This window comes from Myotis yumanensis, unplaced genomic scaffold (assembly GCF_028538775.1).
Source record: "Myotis yumanensis isolate MYYU_CA2020_CCGP unplaced genomic scaffold, mMyoYum1.0.hap1 SCAF_1, whole genome shotgun sequence".
In the NCBI taxonomy this organism is placed as follows: Eukaryota; Metazoa; Chordata; class Mammalia; order Chiroptera; family Vespertilionidae; genus Myotis; species Myotis yumanensis.
Window position 1 is genome coordinate 198,066,562 of NW_027223752.1, and position 16,168 is coordinate 198,082,729.

The 16,168-nt window shown below is 35.1% G+C and overlaps 1 protein-coding gene across 1 annotated transcript in view; it reads left to right on the forward strand.

Moving 5' to 3' along the window:
* UBA6 (ubiquitin like modifier activating enzyme 6) overlaps positions 1-16,168 on the forward strand; it is a 70,963-nt gene that overhangs the window by 45,887 nt on the left and 8,908 nt on the right. The window contains exons 18-28 of the mRNA XM_070395639.1: positions 487-564; positions 2,180-2,361; positions 4,054-4,159; positions 5,648-5,737; positions 5,849-5,929; positions 6,663-6,791; positions 9,642-9,693; positions 9,782-9,845; positions 10,856-10,925; positions 12,271-12,342; positions 14,942-15,059. Coding sequence (XP_070251740.1) covers positions 487-564; positions 2,180-2,361; positions 4,054-4,159; positions 5,648-5,737; positions 5,849-5,929; positions 6,663-6,791; positions 9,642-9,693; positions 9,782-9,845; positions 10,856-10,925; positions 12,271-12,342; positions 14,942-15,059 — 1,042 coding nt within the window. The remainder of the gene's footprint in view (positions 1-486; positions 565-2,179; positions 2,362-4,053; positions 4,160-5,647; positions 5,738-5,848; positions 5,930-6,662; positions 6,792-9,641; positions 9,694-9,781; positions 9,846-10,855; positions 10,926-12,270; positions 12,343-14,941; positions 15,060-16,168) is intronic.

Here is a 16,168-nt window from a genome sequence, read left to right on the forward strand (position 1 = left end):
AATTATTATATAACATGAACAATTCATGAAGCAAGGGTAAGTAGAGACATTTGTCAATATCTTAGACTGACTTTTAAAGCCTTTAAAATATTAACTGATTTGGAAGTGGATGGTTAAAAATAAGTAAAATGTTCATTTATAACATGGAAAATAGAAGGGAGACTTTAGATATCCTCTAATTGTTTAGGAGCAAGATATTTTAATTAATTTTAGATAAATCACATATGCATGTTTAAATTTTGAATTTAATCACATAAAAGTAAATGTTTAACTTGCTTGATCTGTTCCTTTGCTAAGCATTAATTAAGTGTAAGTATAAAAGAGTAGTAATAGTAATCATTTTTGAATATTTGTATTCATATAATGTTTACCAGCCAAAATAATTTAGAATAATGGTGGAAGTTGTTTCAGTCATCCCGAGAAAAACAAAATAGATTTAAACTTATTAGTTACATAATTGCAGCCATTTTCTTTTCTTGATATTAGGTTACAATTACAGATCCTGACTTAATAGAAAAATCTAACTTGAACAGACAGTTCTTATTTCGTCCTCATCACATACAGGTATGTTGCTATGTGTTTCAAATTTAAATCATCTGTTGTCTTATACAAAACAGAAGAGAATTTCCTTTTAATATATAGAAAATGGTGCTTGACAAGCATAATATATTCTTTATTTATTAGAACCTCAAATTACCAAATAATGGGAATGATTATAGAGGAAAATATTTTTTAATATAATAATTGGTTTTTCAATGATTTTGGATTGTTGTGAATTGTATGTGGTATTTTTTTTCATTTTATAATCACCAAATTATGTCAACATATTTTATTTTAGAAACTATATATATATATGTATATATATATACATATAAACACACACACACAGAGAAACATTTTCTCTAATTTGAAGTGTTCAAATTTAGACTTATAATTTTGTGCTGTATTGATTTTATCTGATTAATATCCCTTTTTATTATAAAATAATGCTTTTCCATCTTTTTCATAAAGATCCAAATATTTAAGTCAGAAAAAGAAGCAGTTTAGTCAGTCAAGCAAATTTGCTTTTACTTTTGAAATTTTTTTTATTTTTTAATGACTCATAATCATAGCTTAAGAATGTCATAAACAGAAAAGTAACTAAAGCAGGTGGCATAGTTAATGTAATTGACTCATCCAAATATGAAGAACTAAATAACAGGGCCTTTCATGAACTATAAAATGTATGTCACAAAATTAATTTACTTAACTGTGCATTTAACTTAGAGAAGAACTTGGCCTATTTATTATTTTACTGAGTTCTAGCAAAGTTTCTGCTTTGTATGTATATTAACAGCACTGAGAAGTAAAAGCATGTCATCTAAACAGTGTGAGAAGAGACAGGAATACCATATTAAAACTATGTTCATGTATTCAAACAGAATGGTCTATACACATTTAGTGTCAAAACCATTGTTTCCAAATGAACTTTGTTGACATTTAAAATGACACCAATAATCTTTAAAAAATAATGAATTATGTTTAGGGTACTTTTTTTTAATAAAACTTGAAACATGTAATAATTTTTTTAAATATTTGTATCCAGAAATAGTAAAATTTTTTAAAGATTTTATTCTCAAAGTGTTAAATTACCGTATGTTTGAGAGCTTATTTTATGTAGTTTGAATTTCTAATAATGTACTGAATGTATTTCATCTTTTTCTGGGCACTTAGCCAATTTATAAGTAGGAAGAACAATGTGCTTTTAGTTGGACTTTTAACTAGTTGTTGTTGTTTTTTAATTGATTTGAGAGAGAGAGAAACATCAATTTGTTGTTTCTCTTATTTATGCAGTCATTGGTTGACTCTTATATGTATCCTGACCAGGAGGAATTGTGAGGTATCGGGAAGATGCTCTAATCAACTGAGCTACCCAGACAGGGCCTAACTAATATTTCAAGAACTCTAAAGCATTTAGCTGTAAAAGAGAGGTTGTTTAAATTTCAGTGTGTAAATTATTTAGACTGCTGGGCACTATTAAATGTAGTCTGAATGTAATTTCCACCAACTAAAACATGGAACTTGATCTCATTCTCACCTCCATATATATTTTCCAGAGTGACAAGAATGTGTAAGTTCAATCATAGGCTGTCTTTTTCTGTTTAACATTTGTTTCTTCTGTTTTTTGTTGTTTGTTTAGAAACCTAAAAGCTATACTGCTGCTGATGCCACCCTGAAAATAAATCCTCAAGTAAAAATAGATGCACACTTGAACAAAGTATGTCCAGCCACTGAGGCTATTTACAGTGATGAGTTCTATAATAAACAAGATATAATTATTACAGCATTAGATAATGTGGAAGCCAGGAGATATGTAGACAGGTATGTAATTGAAATTTAGGTTCATTGTCTTTATTTATTTTTTTAATTTTTTAAATGCTTTTATTGATTTTAGTGAGAGGGAGAAAGAGAGACGTCAGTGTGAGAAACATCAATCAGCCGCCTCCTACATGCTCCCTCCATTCTAAATTAATGGAGCCGCAACCCAGGCATGTGTCCTGACTAGGAATTGGACCTGCAATCATGCAACCTCTCAGTGCATGGGTTAGTGCTCAGCCATCAGAGCCACACTGGCCAGGGCATCATTGTATTTTTTGTTTGTTTTCACTTCTGTTTCCCATGCCTATTTGTTGAAAAGTTACTTAATTTTTTAATTATTCTTTATGTTGCTAATATAATACTTCCCAAACCCTGTGATGATTTCTCATTATACCTAGGATAAAATTTAAAATCTTGAACATAGCCTCAATGTTTTTTATAGTGTCTGTCACTTACTTGGCCACCTCTCCAGCTTAACATTTACCTATTCCTTCCTGGCTCCCCTTATTCCAGCTACACATTTTTTTTTTTTCAATTCTTACAGAGCATTCAGCATTTTTTTAATTATTATTACTAGAAATTCATGCAAGGGGCTTGGCTCTCACAACTGCGGTGGCTGCCCTCAGCCCTCACAGCCCTGGCTTTATCCAGAAGGTCGTCCGGAAGGACATCCAGAAGGTCGTTCGGCTGTCCGATCATATTATACTTTTATTATTATAGATTTTTTTTACCTCAGAGACTTGCACATACTCTTCTTCAGCCTCAGGAAAGTATGTTTATGTTTTCCCAAAACTCCTGATCCCAAATTTACCTATTTACGTCTCACCTACCTTTGTTTTTTTCTTCACCCTATAGTTGCAACCTAAATGTCTTTCTTTAACTGCCAAATTCTAAATTAAAATATCCTATGGTAATCTTCTATAGCACTAAGCATTTTCCTTCATAGCACTTATTTTATTGATGCACATATTCATTTAACGTTTTTTCTCTCATTAAATCATTTATTTAGGAACCATTTATTTTCCCATCACTGTATCACTGGTGTTCAACACATGATGTCATTCAGTAAATATTAGTGAAATAAGAAGAATGAATGACTATAATGTGTACATCTTACATAATTTTTCTTAATTTTTCTTACATTTTTATATGCCTCTTGAATGTTAGGGTGTTAGAGCAGATATATTAACAGAAAAATTTATCAGTTGAGAGTATAGTGGAAAGTTTATTTTTCCTTCCATGGTCATAAGAAGGAAAAATAACTTTAATAAATTGTATAGAATACAGGTATTATAAATATTTAAGAAGGTATAGTATTGTTCGGAATTAAGAAAGTATTGAGAAGATATAGTGGAATAGAACCTATAGCCAGAAAGTAACCAAAGAGGAAATAAGAAGCAAAAGTAGAAAGGATAACATAGCTAAGAGTTAACCTAATGGGAAACAAGCCCAAAATGTGGTGGTGGTGGTGGTAGAAGGTAGAGACAAAAATGACTAGATTGAACAACATAATTTGTTGGGGGAAGGGGACAGAAATGATTAATGGGTTGTTTGGTGGTAATGTATGTTTCCTAAAATATTATAGTCCAGTAGTGATCAGTGTGTGAAGTGGTCAGTAGACAGTGGTAGGATTTCCTCTGCCTGCATTGCTGTTGCTCACTTTTGTGCTTGTTTCCTATTCTCTTTTTCAAATAGCCGTTCTGTAGCAAATCTACGGCCCCTCCTGGATTCTGGAACGATGGGCACTAAGGGACACACTGAAGTTATTGTACCTCATTTGACCGAATCTTATAGTAGTCATGTAAGTGAACCAATTTTTTTAAGTAAATGTCTCTTCTTTATATCTTATCATTTTATTATCTTCATCAGTCCACAAATTTGATTTAGCTTCTCTAATCCTGTTTTGATCTGCCAGTGATATTCATACATAAGTGTATGTACAATTTTAAAAATATATCTGAACTGATTTTTTTAAAATCATCAAAATTTTGGTTTGGAGTCTATTCTTTTGTTTACTGTTTATTTCTCAAAGCTGCTTAATTAGTTTTCTAACAACCATTCAACTGTAACTCATGAAATATTAGGGATCAAACTATATAAATATATAGGGGTTTTTTTTACTATAAATGATATTTAGATATAACTTTTTTAAACCCCTACAAGTAATCTTGATATACTGATGAAGCTGAAAATTACTGGCCTAAGAAATAATTGCAGGATTTAGGATTTAAAGAAAGATCAACCTAAGTCGTAAAATTGAAAGAAGTATATATATTTTTTCTTTTTGTTTTTTTTCTCTTTTTTAAAGAAGTATATTTTTTACATTTGTAAATATCCCTTTATTTAATGAAAATGTTTAGCTTAGTAAAATTTCAAATATTTTATATTTTCTCATTTACTCTCATGAAATCAACATTATATAATAAAAACATAGAAAACAAATTGAGGAATTTAATTTGATGGAAATTAGATGGAGGAAATCATGATATGTAGGTTGTTATGTTGGATATTTTTCAAAGTAGAGAATATTATAAAATTCCAAATGTTCCATTGATTCTCTTATTCTGTATCTTTCTCAAACCTTTTCCTGTCTTCTCTGACCTCATACTCAAAATTGAGAATTTAATAATCTTCTGACTTACCTCTTTGGTTTATATTTTATGGTATTTCAAAAATCAACAAACTAAAATATAAATATCCATTAAAAAGAGACCAAGTGAGTAATTTACATTGGGTAAACAAATAAGCATAGGCCAAATGTACCCTCTACAGGATATAGAATTTTTTCAGTAGTTCCTTTTTATCTGAGACAGTATAGGCATTTGCCATTTATTTTACACACTTTCTACTCAAAGCTGTACCAAGCATCAAGGACATATTCATGTTCCCCAGTTTTTTTCTCCATGGAGAAACTCATGGTATACTGTATTGGGGATTCTTGAATTACTTTTCATAATAAGGAGTAGTATAAAGTTTTAAATGTAACCTCAATTCTGGGAGGGGAAAAATTAGTTATATATGGTGGTCTTCCATGAATGCCATATGGTGCCAAAAATGATCATAGAATTCATGTTTGTTGTTACATTGCTATTAACAAGTAGATTAAGTGTCAAAAGAATCAATTTGTCTTCTTGGTGCCTAGAAGAGAGAAGATATAAAAAGGTTGGATTTCTTTTATTTTTGAACTTCATTTCTTTTTTTAATGGTCTTAAAACATTCAAGTAAATTCAATCAATAAAAAATTGCCATTGCTTCTCTTAACTGTCTGTTGTCACATTTTATAAATTAGCGGGATCCCCCAGAAGAAGAAATACCATTCTGTACTCTGAAATCCTTTCCAGCTGCTATCGAACATACTATACAATGGGCAAGAGATAAGGTAATAAAGATATTTGTTAAAGGAATATTTTTTGTAGTAGTAGAAAAGAAGATATTCCCAGCTTCCAATTAGACTTCTGTTTTTAACTTTTTTCCCTCTTTTCCATAACAGTTTGAAAGTTCCTTTTCCCACAAGCCTTCATTATTTAACAAATTTTGGCAAACCTATTCATCTGCAGAAGAAGTCTTACAGGTAAAAATCAATATGTTTTAATACAAACAGCGTTTTGTGTCATTTTATTTAAAAGTTCCCTGCAATTGGTTTATTTTACCTCTTTAAAAAGAGATTAATGTGATTATTATTGTTTGTGGTAAGTACATGAAGAATCTTAAAATTAGCAGGTCACATAGGATCTTTTAAAAATTTATTTTATTTTATTTTTTTAGTTTGGTTGAACTATATGGAGTTGCCTATATTTAACCATGTTTGACCCACAAAACATTAATTCATATGATTCAACCTAATAAGAGTGTTATAATAATTCTAGGAGAGCTACAAATAATAAAACAGCTCTTTGTGAGTTCTAGTGAAACTTTCACAATTGGATAGTAATATCTCAGACTTATACTGTCATGGTGAGGACACATCAAAGATGTTTTCTTTCTTTCCTTTAATCCTAAAAATGCCAGCTTTTTAGTATAAAACATTATTCTTAGTACTTATTTTAGTCAGTACATACATACTACCAGTAGCTAGCAAAACAGAATAATTTGGGAGACAAGAAACTTTAGAGTTAAAATTTGATGTACTATTTTTTTGCTGTTTCCTCTCCAAAAAAGAAAGAAAAGAAAGGGAGAGAGGAGAAAGGAAAGGACAAGTAGCATGAGATGGCACTTCAAACTTTGGCTAATACTCACCTGGGAGAGCGGGAGGAAGGCAGAGAGAGATTAATTGGAAATGCATTTGTTTTGTTTTCTCATTCTAGAAGCTACAAACTGGACACAGTTTAGAAGGCTCATTTCAAGTTATTAAATTACTTAGCAGAAGACCTAGAAATTGGTCCCAGTGTGTAGAGTTAGCAAGATTAAAGTTTGAAAAATATTTTAACCATAAGGTAAGTATGCATTATAAAACATTTTAAAAAGGTCTGCCCTTGGCTTATTTGATTACTACCAAATTAATTCCATTGGCCTGAAATGTCTACTCTTTCTTTCAGGAAGTTTTTCAGAAATAAGTAGTAAATTAACTGAGAACAAGTGCTGAGTACACAACTAATTTCTCTTTAAATGTCACTTATTAAAAAATGCATTTAAACTTCACTAATTGGCTTGTTAGAGATACATTTAACTTATCCTTCTCTGTCTACAAAATTGGGTTTTATTAGATAGAGGTTCCTTCTGGAGTATAAGGAGTATATTTCATCAGTAGTCGAAATGTAGTTTGTTTTTCAGAGTAAAGGAAAAGACTGAAAAAATAAAGAAATTCAATCAGAAATTTTGTTGTAATTTTGCCTTCCCCATCCTGTCTGATAATCATATTTTGTGTTTTCTAATTTGTAAAATGGGGGTAATAAGTTGGAACCTAATTCATAGGGCAGTGATGAGGCTCAAATGAGTTAATCTATACCAATAAAAGGGTAATATGCTAATTAGACCGGACATCCTTCCGGACAAAGCCACAGTGGCAGGGGCTGAGGCAGAGGCGGTTACGGGCAATCAGGCCGACAGGGGAGAGCAGTTAGTGGGCGATCAGGCTGGCAGGGGAGAGCAGGTAAGGGCCATCAAGCTGGCAGGGGAGGGCAATTAGGGGCCATCAGGCTGGCAGGGGGGCAATTAGGGGCCATCAGGCTGGCAGGGGGGCAATTAGGGGCCATCAGGCTGGCAGGGGGGCAATTAGGGGCCATCAGGCTGGCAGGCAGGCAAGCGGTTAGTAAGTAGCCAGCCGTCCCAGATTGCAAGAGGGATGTCCAACTGCCAGTTTGGAGAGGGTGCAGGCCGGGCTGAGGGGAGCCCCCCTCCCATGCACTAATATTGTGCACCGGGCCTCTAGTACATGTATAAAGCAGTTAGAACAGAACCTGGCCCATAAATACTCAATAATATTGGCTGTTTTCTTACCTCCAATAACTTAACAATTGCTAGAATGTGTCCTGAACTCTCTTTTTAATATCCTCCTCTCTTTGGGCTTTTACCTATTGGAATAAATATTAAGTTCATCCTTTTTTTAAAGTTTTTTTAATTATACTTATCCTGCAATTCACTTTCTTCTTGGCTCTACTTCTTGGAAAAAGTGGTCTATACTCAACTTTGCCAACTCCGCATCCAGTAAATGTGCCTTCTTTCCCCATTCTATTCAAATTATTCTGACCATAATTATCAATGATCTCTTGTTTCAAAATCTCGAACTGTTTTTAGTCCTTATCTTTTGTAGGTTTTTTAAAACTATTTATAATGGAAAAATTGAGAACAATAGAATGTAGAGAAAATGGTATCGTGAACTCCCATGTAATCATCATGTATCTGTCAACAAGGTTGAATAATTAACAACTCCTAGATAATCTTGTTTTAATCTATAACTCCACCCAATATACCCTTCCCCAGATGGTTTTGAAGCAAATCCCAAACATCCTATCTAATAATAGACAAACATGGTAATTGACTGTACCTTTGCTACGCCTCCCATTGGCTAATCAGAGCGATATGCAACTTAAACACCAACAAAGATGGCAGCTAATTTGCATACTGCAGGCAGGGTGGGACAGCGCCATCCCGCCTGCCCTGCCGCCATCCGGGCCTGCTATCTGCGACCCGGGGCGGCGGGCGTCGCATGTGCGACCCGACCCAGAGCAGCCGGGTGGTGCAGCAGCGATCGCTGGCCCGCCTGGCCACCATCTGGCATCCCGTGTGCCACCCGGCCTGGGGCGGCCGGGCGGGGCAGCAGCGATTGGCCGGCCCGCCTGGGCGTCCCCTGTGCGACCCGACCCGGGGCGGCCGGGCAGGGCAGCAAAGGCTTGAAGGCGGCTCTGGCCAGAGCAGCGAAGACTGGAAGGCAGCTCCGGCCGGAGCGAAGGCCTGGGTCCCGGGTTCCGGCGGAAAACCGGCGCCAGCAGCCAGGGGAAGGGAAAGCCTATTGCACGAATCTTTTCATGCAATAGGCCTCTAGTACCACTATAAAAAATACAAAATAGTATGTATTATACTGGTTTAATTTTCATTTGAAAGTTGCTGAGTAATATGTAACATATGCCACCATTTCTGTAAAAAGGGATGAAATAATCTAATTTGTGTTCGCTGTAAATGCTGTTAACCTAAAAATAAAAGGCCAAATTGAGTGGCAATAAACATTTAGATGAGATCCAAAAGAATAGCTATGTAGGAAGCACTGATTCAAGCAGAAACTAGAATAGTATTTCGATTAGGAGGTGAAGGCAAGGGGTATTCATGAGAAGGAGAAAAATTACAGGAATAGAAGGGAGGATTTTTTTTTTTCTTTATGGGTCTTAATACTTCAAAGAAAGGATTTCTATAGATGCAGATATCAGCATAGTGTTGCTAATTCTAAAGAATATCTAATTTTCAGTCTAATAGTCATAATGCTTTTCTGTTAGCTTTACAAACAGTTGTTTGGGATACAGTACTGCCTTAGGCCCAGTCCAGTGATTATTTCACCCAGTTTTACTATTCCAAGGGTTTGAGGGTTAAGACCTGTAAGGCAGTTCTTCTGGGATGGTGGCTCAGACCCATTTTGAAGTGGCTTCGTTTATATTATTTTTTATAATGACAAACTATTAGTGTTAATTTTAAAATAACAATAGAGCTTATTCCAGGTTTTGGTGTGGCGGGGAGAGGGCAGTGACAGAATCCAGAATGGACAGATGTAGTACAAGAGTAGCTGGGAGACTTCACTGACATCTTTTTGTGTGTTTTCATTGTGTGTTTTTTTTTACTTCATTTTTTTTCTTTAGGCTCTTCAGCTTCTTCACTGTTTCCCCCTAGATACTCGATTAAAAGATGGCAGTAAGTATAGCTGAGTATTGAGAAGAAAGTTTAATGTAATTTATTACTGGCTGTCTCAATTTAAAATAATATTTATCTATTTTGTTAGGTTTGTTTTGGCAGTCACCAAAGAGACCTCCCTGTCCAATAAAATTTGATTTCAATGAACCTTTGTAAGTATTTACATCCAGGTTTATATTCATTTGTAAATTTTTAACTTTGTGTAAGTTTATCTTACTGGGAAAATATTCAGACTTTTTAATGTTAAACATAGTCTGCCCAACCAAGCCAGTTACAACAACCCTTCTTTCCACACAATTTATTTATTCTCTATGATAAATACCCTCATTATTTTTATCTTTTCTAAAATGAAACCAAAGCGTCACCTCTTTGACTTTATCCATAAAAAGTAAAGAGACAGCAGATGTTCTCTATTTAATGAAGCTAGTATATAGGAAATTTAAGTTATTTGGGGGTAAGAATGATTACTACTAAATATCTCCCTAAATAACCTCAAATTAATTTTTAAAGGAGTTGGTCTTTGAGTGAATACCTGTATACCTATCCAGATGCGATATACACTTTATATATATATGTAAATATATATATGTATGTATATATATACACACACACACACACATGCATATGCACACACACACACACACACATGCATACACACACATATTAAACACTTTGCATGTAAGCCTTCCTTTATGCTTAGGTTTTCATCCGGTGCTTATTTTAGGCTTCCACTCACCTAATCCTGACTGCTTGTTCTATCAAACTTACCTTTCTTTGTTTTATACTCTTTTGCTTAGTATGAACCACCTGACATACACTTTTTAAAACCAAATATGTAATGCTTTTTTATGAAATAAAATGAATTTTCTTTCACTAGTGTAATTTTTGCTTCTCTGACCACTCATATCCCCAAAGTAATCACAGTCACTACTTTGAAATATCAGTGCTTATGAGGATAAACATCTGATATTTTCTGTCTATAGCCTGTACAGTACTTAGATCTAGACCAGAATTTCACAGCCTGACTTTTAAAAAAATAATCTTGTAACAAAAATTCTACGGTTATTTTCTTCAACATTTTAAAGACTAGTTTCTGATGAATTAAACATCTTATTTGAAACTGTGAATTCACACTTTGTTTTTTGTTTTTTTAATTTCAAAGGCACTTCAGTTTTCTTCTGAATGCTGCAAAATTATATGCTACAATCTATTGCATTCCATTTACAGAAGAGGTAAGATATTCTTAAAGCTTTAGCAAATGAAACAAAGCCAGGCTAGAATTAGATGACTTATCAGCTAATTCCATCATCAAAATGTGTTTATATATTATGAGAATTTTCTTTTTATTTTTTTATTTTGTTCCATTGTTGCCCATAGCAAAAGCTAAAATCTCATTGCAGCATTACTAAGTAGAAGAAAGTTAATTTTCTTTCTTCCTAAGTTTTAAGTAGTGAAACACATTTATAAAAGCAGCCTTAGCTTTATTTTTAAAACATTTATAACATATTAACTTCAATTTTAATTACTCTGACACCCAAAAGGAACTATTTTATAACAAATTTAAAACATTCCTTAGAGATTCTCTTTGTTAACATTTGTTTGGCGTATTTTATGATGCTTTTTTATATTCTTTTCAGGAAATTTGAAAATGCTACCTCATATTGACATCTCTTAGTCCTTATCATCATATCCATTCTGTTAGGCATTATCTTTTTTGACTAACTGTAAAGGATCCAATGCAGTTTCATTTGAGAGGCAAATTTGCAGTAGTGAATTTTTCCCCACAAATGCATAGTAGAGCTAAATAAATTGTAACACTTTTAAATAAGCTGAATGGGGAAATATGAACCAGGTTCATAAAATTCTGCCTATTTAAGATCTAGATCAAAATAGATCTAGCTTCCTAGGATCCAGATAAAAATGCCTGTTGTAGATTAATCCTTTTTAGTTAATATACAGTAAAATATGCTGTGAATGTCCAGTAAAAATAATGGCATACAGTCTAGTATTCTTTTTGTAAAAAGAGTGGTAATTTTGTGATGTATCATAGGTGACCTCAAAAGCAGTTTGTCTCAGTTTTTCCTAAGCAGTTTCTTAATAGTAAATATGGATCTGATAACCTTAAATTTATCAAAGTTCATCTTGAACCATTTAAATATATTCATGTTTTCAAAGATATGAATTCAATTTACTTATTTATTTTATTTATTGAGTATAATTTTATGCCAAGAGCTTTGTAAAACAATGAAGACATAGTCCTCAATCTTAAAGCACTCGTTCTGGTACAACCAGTTGTAAAACTACCTTTATAAAAATTTGTGGAAAGAACTAAGATTTTAAGTTTCTTGAAAAATAAGTAGTTTTTTGCACATACCACTGTTCCCCCAGTCTTTTGGGTTGATATTTCTATAGAAATAAAGATAACTGTTATAAATAGGTATAGTCTAAATAGTCAAATGATAAATTATTCAAATATTTTTATATGAAAAAGGACTTTTTATAGGATGATTTTAGCTTTAGAATTCAGAATTAAAAGAAAAAAGGTTGTTCATAAATTACTTTTTTTTTTTAAAACAGGACATATCAGCAGGTGCCCTCTTGAATATTCTTTCAGAAGTAAAGATTCAGGAATTCAAACCTTCCAGTAAGGTACGTTTAGAAATTCTTTTATTTGGCAAATAGTTACTGAATTTCTGTATGTGTCAAATTCCATTCTAAACCTGGAAAATCCAGGTTAGGGTTATAAAAATTTGAGTTAGATGTCTTTTTAAAATAAAAGAAATAGTACTTTAATTACTGATGATGTGGCTAGTTTCTTAGTTTGAGAATATCAACTTTACTACTATCATGGGATGTCCAGTAAGTAATTCCTTAAGGATAAATTACTTGTATATGTTGCCCTGCATTTGAATAAGAAAGACATATTCTTTGGAAAAGAATTGCTTGTCAGCAATCAAGAAATATTTAAAGGATACCTATGTGTTTTATGGATCTCTTGTTTCTTCGAAGACAGAAAACAGCTTTGTACTAGTTAGATCCATGAAGTTTGTTTTGAAGTAGATTTGTGAGAATCACAAACTTTTGATTATTATCAACTTTATTTTAGTGTGGAATTTTAAAAGAGAACCATATAAATTCAGAGCTCACAAGCTATTCAGTAAATATTTTTAACACTCACTATAAACAAGTTTGTTATATATATATTTACTACAGGCCCGGTGCACAAAAATTTGTGCACTCGGAGGGGAGGGGGTGGTCCCTCAGCCCATCCTGTGCCCTCTAGCAGTCTGGGACCCCTCAGGAGATAATGACCTGCTGGCTTAGGCCTGCTCCCGGGTGGCAGAGGGCAGGCCCAATCCCTAGGTGCAGCCCCTGGTCGGGCTCAGAGCAGGGCCAATTGGGGAGTTGGGGTGCCGCCCCCTGTCATGCACAGAGCAGGGCGGATCGGGAGGTTGCGATGCCACCCCTAGTCACGCTTAGGGTACAGCCGATTGGGGGGTTGGGGCACCACCCCCTGTCACGCTCAAGGCAGGGTCAATAGGGAAGTTACGGCGCCACCCCCTGTCACGCACAGAGCAGGGCCCATCAGGGGTTTGGGACTCCGTACCCTGTCACACACAGAGCAGGGCCGATCAGGGGGTTGAGGAGCTCCCCCCTGTCACACACAGAGCAGGGCCGATCAGGGGGTTGAGAAGCTCCCCCTGTCACTCACAGAGTAGGGCCAATAGGGAGTTGGGGCACAGCCCCCTGTCACACACAGAGCAGGGCCCGTGGGGCCGGTTGGGGCGCCGCCCTCTATCACCCACAGAGCAGGGCCAATCAGGGGGTTGGGGCGCTGCACCCTGTCACATACAGAGCAGGGCCGATCAGGGGGTTGGGGTGCCACACCCTGTCACACACAGAGCCGCAGGGCGATCAGGGGGTTTGGGTGCTGCCCCCTGTCATGCTGATCCCGGTGCCAGGAGGCATATTACCCTTTTACTATATAGAATAGAGGCCTGGTGCATGGGTGGGGGCCGGCTGGTTTACCCTGAAAGGTGTCCTGGATCAGGGTGGGGGTCCCCACTGGGGTGCCTGGCCAGTCTGGCTGAGGGGCTGAGGGCCATTTTCAGGCTGGCGGGTGACTGAAGCTCCCAACCACTCCTTTTTTTCTTTTTTTTTTTTTATTCTGGGCCAGCTTTAGCTCTGAGGCCTCTGCTGCTTTGTTTACCTTCTGTATTTGATACAATGTTGCGGTCTGGCTGGCTGAAGCCCGGCTGACTAACGCAGGTTTCTGGGGTTTTGTTTAGCTTCTATATTTGCAACATAGTGGCTTAGAGTTGCAGCTGAGAGGCCGGCAAGTCAGGCGGGGAACATTGGAGTCCGAAGTCACTGGAGCAAGCAAGCCTCCTTGTTCGCTTCAGTGCATGGCTGCCGGCCGCCATCTTGGCTGGCAGTTAATTTGCATATCGCCCTGATTAGCCAATGGGAAGGGTAGCGGATGTATAGCTAATTACCATGTTTCTCTTTTATTAGATAGGATTGTGGTTCTCTTAGTAAGCATTCTTGAGAAAAAAGTTTATCATAGAGTTTAGGTGTCAGTGTTAGGAGACAGATAATAAAGAAAACATATAAACAACATAATGTTACCAACTTCTGCAAGTGTGGGGAACCTTTTTTTCTGCCAAGGGCCATTTGTATATTTATAACATCATTTGAGGGCCATACAAAATTATCAACTTAGCCCTGGCCGATGTAGTACTGGTGGTTGGGTGTCAACCCAGGAACTAAGTCGAAGGTTTAATTCCTGGTCAGGGCTCATGCCCAGGTTTCAGGCTCAATCCTCAGTGAGGGGATGTGCAGGAGGCCACCAATCAATGATTCTCTCTTATCATTGATGTTTCTAACTCTCTTCCTTCCTATCTCTCTAAAAACTAATATAAACATTATTTTTTTAATTATCAACTTAAAAATTAGCCTACTATGTGTGGTCTATCATTTAATTAACTCATCCCTAATGCCTTGCAGGGGCAGACCAAATGATTTTGCAGGCCTTATACAGCCCACAGGACTTTATGGTCCATGGGCCGGATGTTCCCCAACCATATGTAACTAGTGGAAGGTATAAAACACCATAATGATTAATAATCTGATTAAACTAGGTAGGGGGAATATTTTCTCTTGTGACTTATTTGATAAAACAGGTATGATTACCAAACTTAGATATTGGATGTGCTATATTAATGAGCATGTATACATGTATTTAAAGGTTGTTCAAACAGATGAAACAGCACGGAAACCAGACCAGGTTCCTATCAGCAGTGAAGATGAGAGGAATGCTATATTCCAACTAGAAAAGATTATGTCATCTAATGAAGCTACCACAAGTAAGAGCTAATCTTTATTAAAATGTTTTGAACTTGGAGAGATTTCTGTTTTTGCTAAGTTCTACACCCAAAAGCTTATGGGATTTAATAATAATAATGATATTAGTTGATTTCATGACCTAATGAAAGATACTGTTCATCTTAAACTGTGACTGAATTCATAATTTTCTCCACCATTGCCCTACTCTCAAAAGCTCAAATGTAAGTCTGCTTTGTTATTGTTCTAATTTTTTTAGGTTCTGTTGTGACTCCTTTTTAACTTATGACTAGCATAATGAGCAAAAAGTGGAGTCATTAAGTTAGACAAGTCACTTCAGGAAAAAATGCATAGACAGATTTTTTTTTCTTGGCTTCTTAGTCTCCATAATTACACACAGGGAATATAAACTGACCTACACACATACTTTGTCTTAAACATAGGGAAACTGAACAGTTAATTCCTTAAAAACAGAGCTACTAATTCATGTTTTTAGACCTGCTCATCATTTTTCTATTACATAAATCAATAGTTCCCAAACTTTTGGGTTTTATGCACAGACCAATAAAATTCAGGGAAAACAACCAGGATTATTTATTTTACAAATAAAAGGTAACCATCTTAGTTTATTAATTATAGTTCTGGAAAAAAATCATACTATCATTTCTTGCTTTTTCATTTCATCACAGATCAAATTATACCTATCTACAGAATGATTATGGGAACCACTGATCTAGAAATCTTTAAAAAAGATGCATATTTTTATTTGACCAACTTACCCTATTCTTAGTTATCAAAGGTCAAATATTTCAGAGTAGTATGTTTCAAATCAACTTTCAAACAATACCCACTGTTGCCTTTTTATTGTAAACCACTTACTAGCAGATGTGGTACATGGCTTTCTTATTTTTCTATTTTTTAGAAAACTTTTTATAATCTAGAAACTTCTCTAATCTAGTGGTATAAAGGCCATTATTTTCATTTCCTTCAATATCTGCAGTTCCTTGCATTTTTCTTGTACATTTCAGTCATTCAAAATCGTAAACAAAAAGAACCTATAAGAGTAGTGAACCCACATTGCTTTTCACCTGGTAAAATCTTTACCACTTACTAGGAATCTTATTTTTCTGGT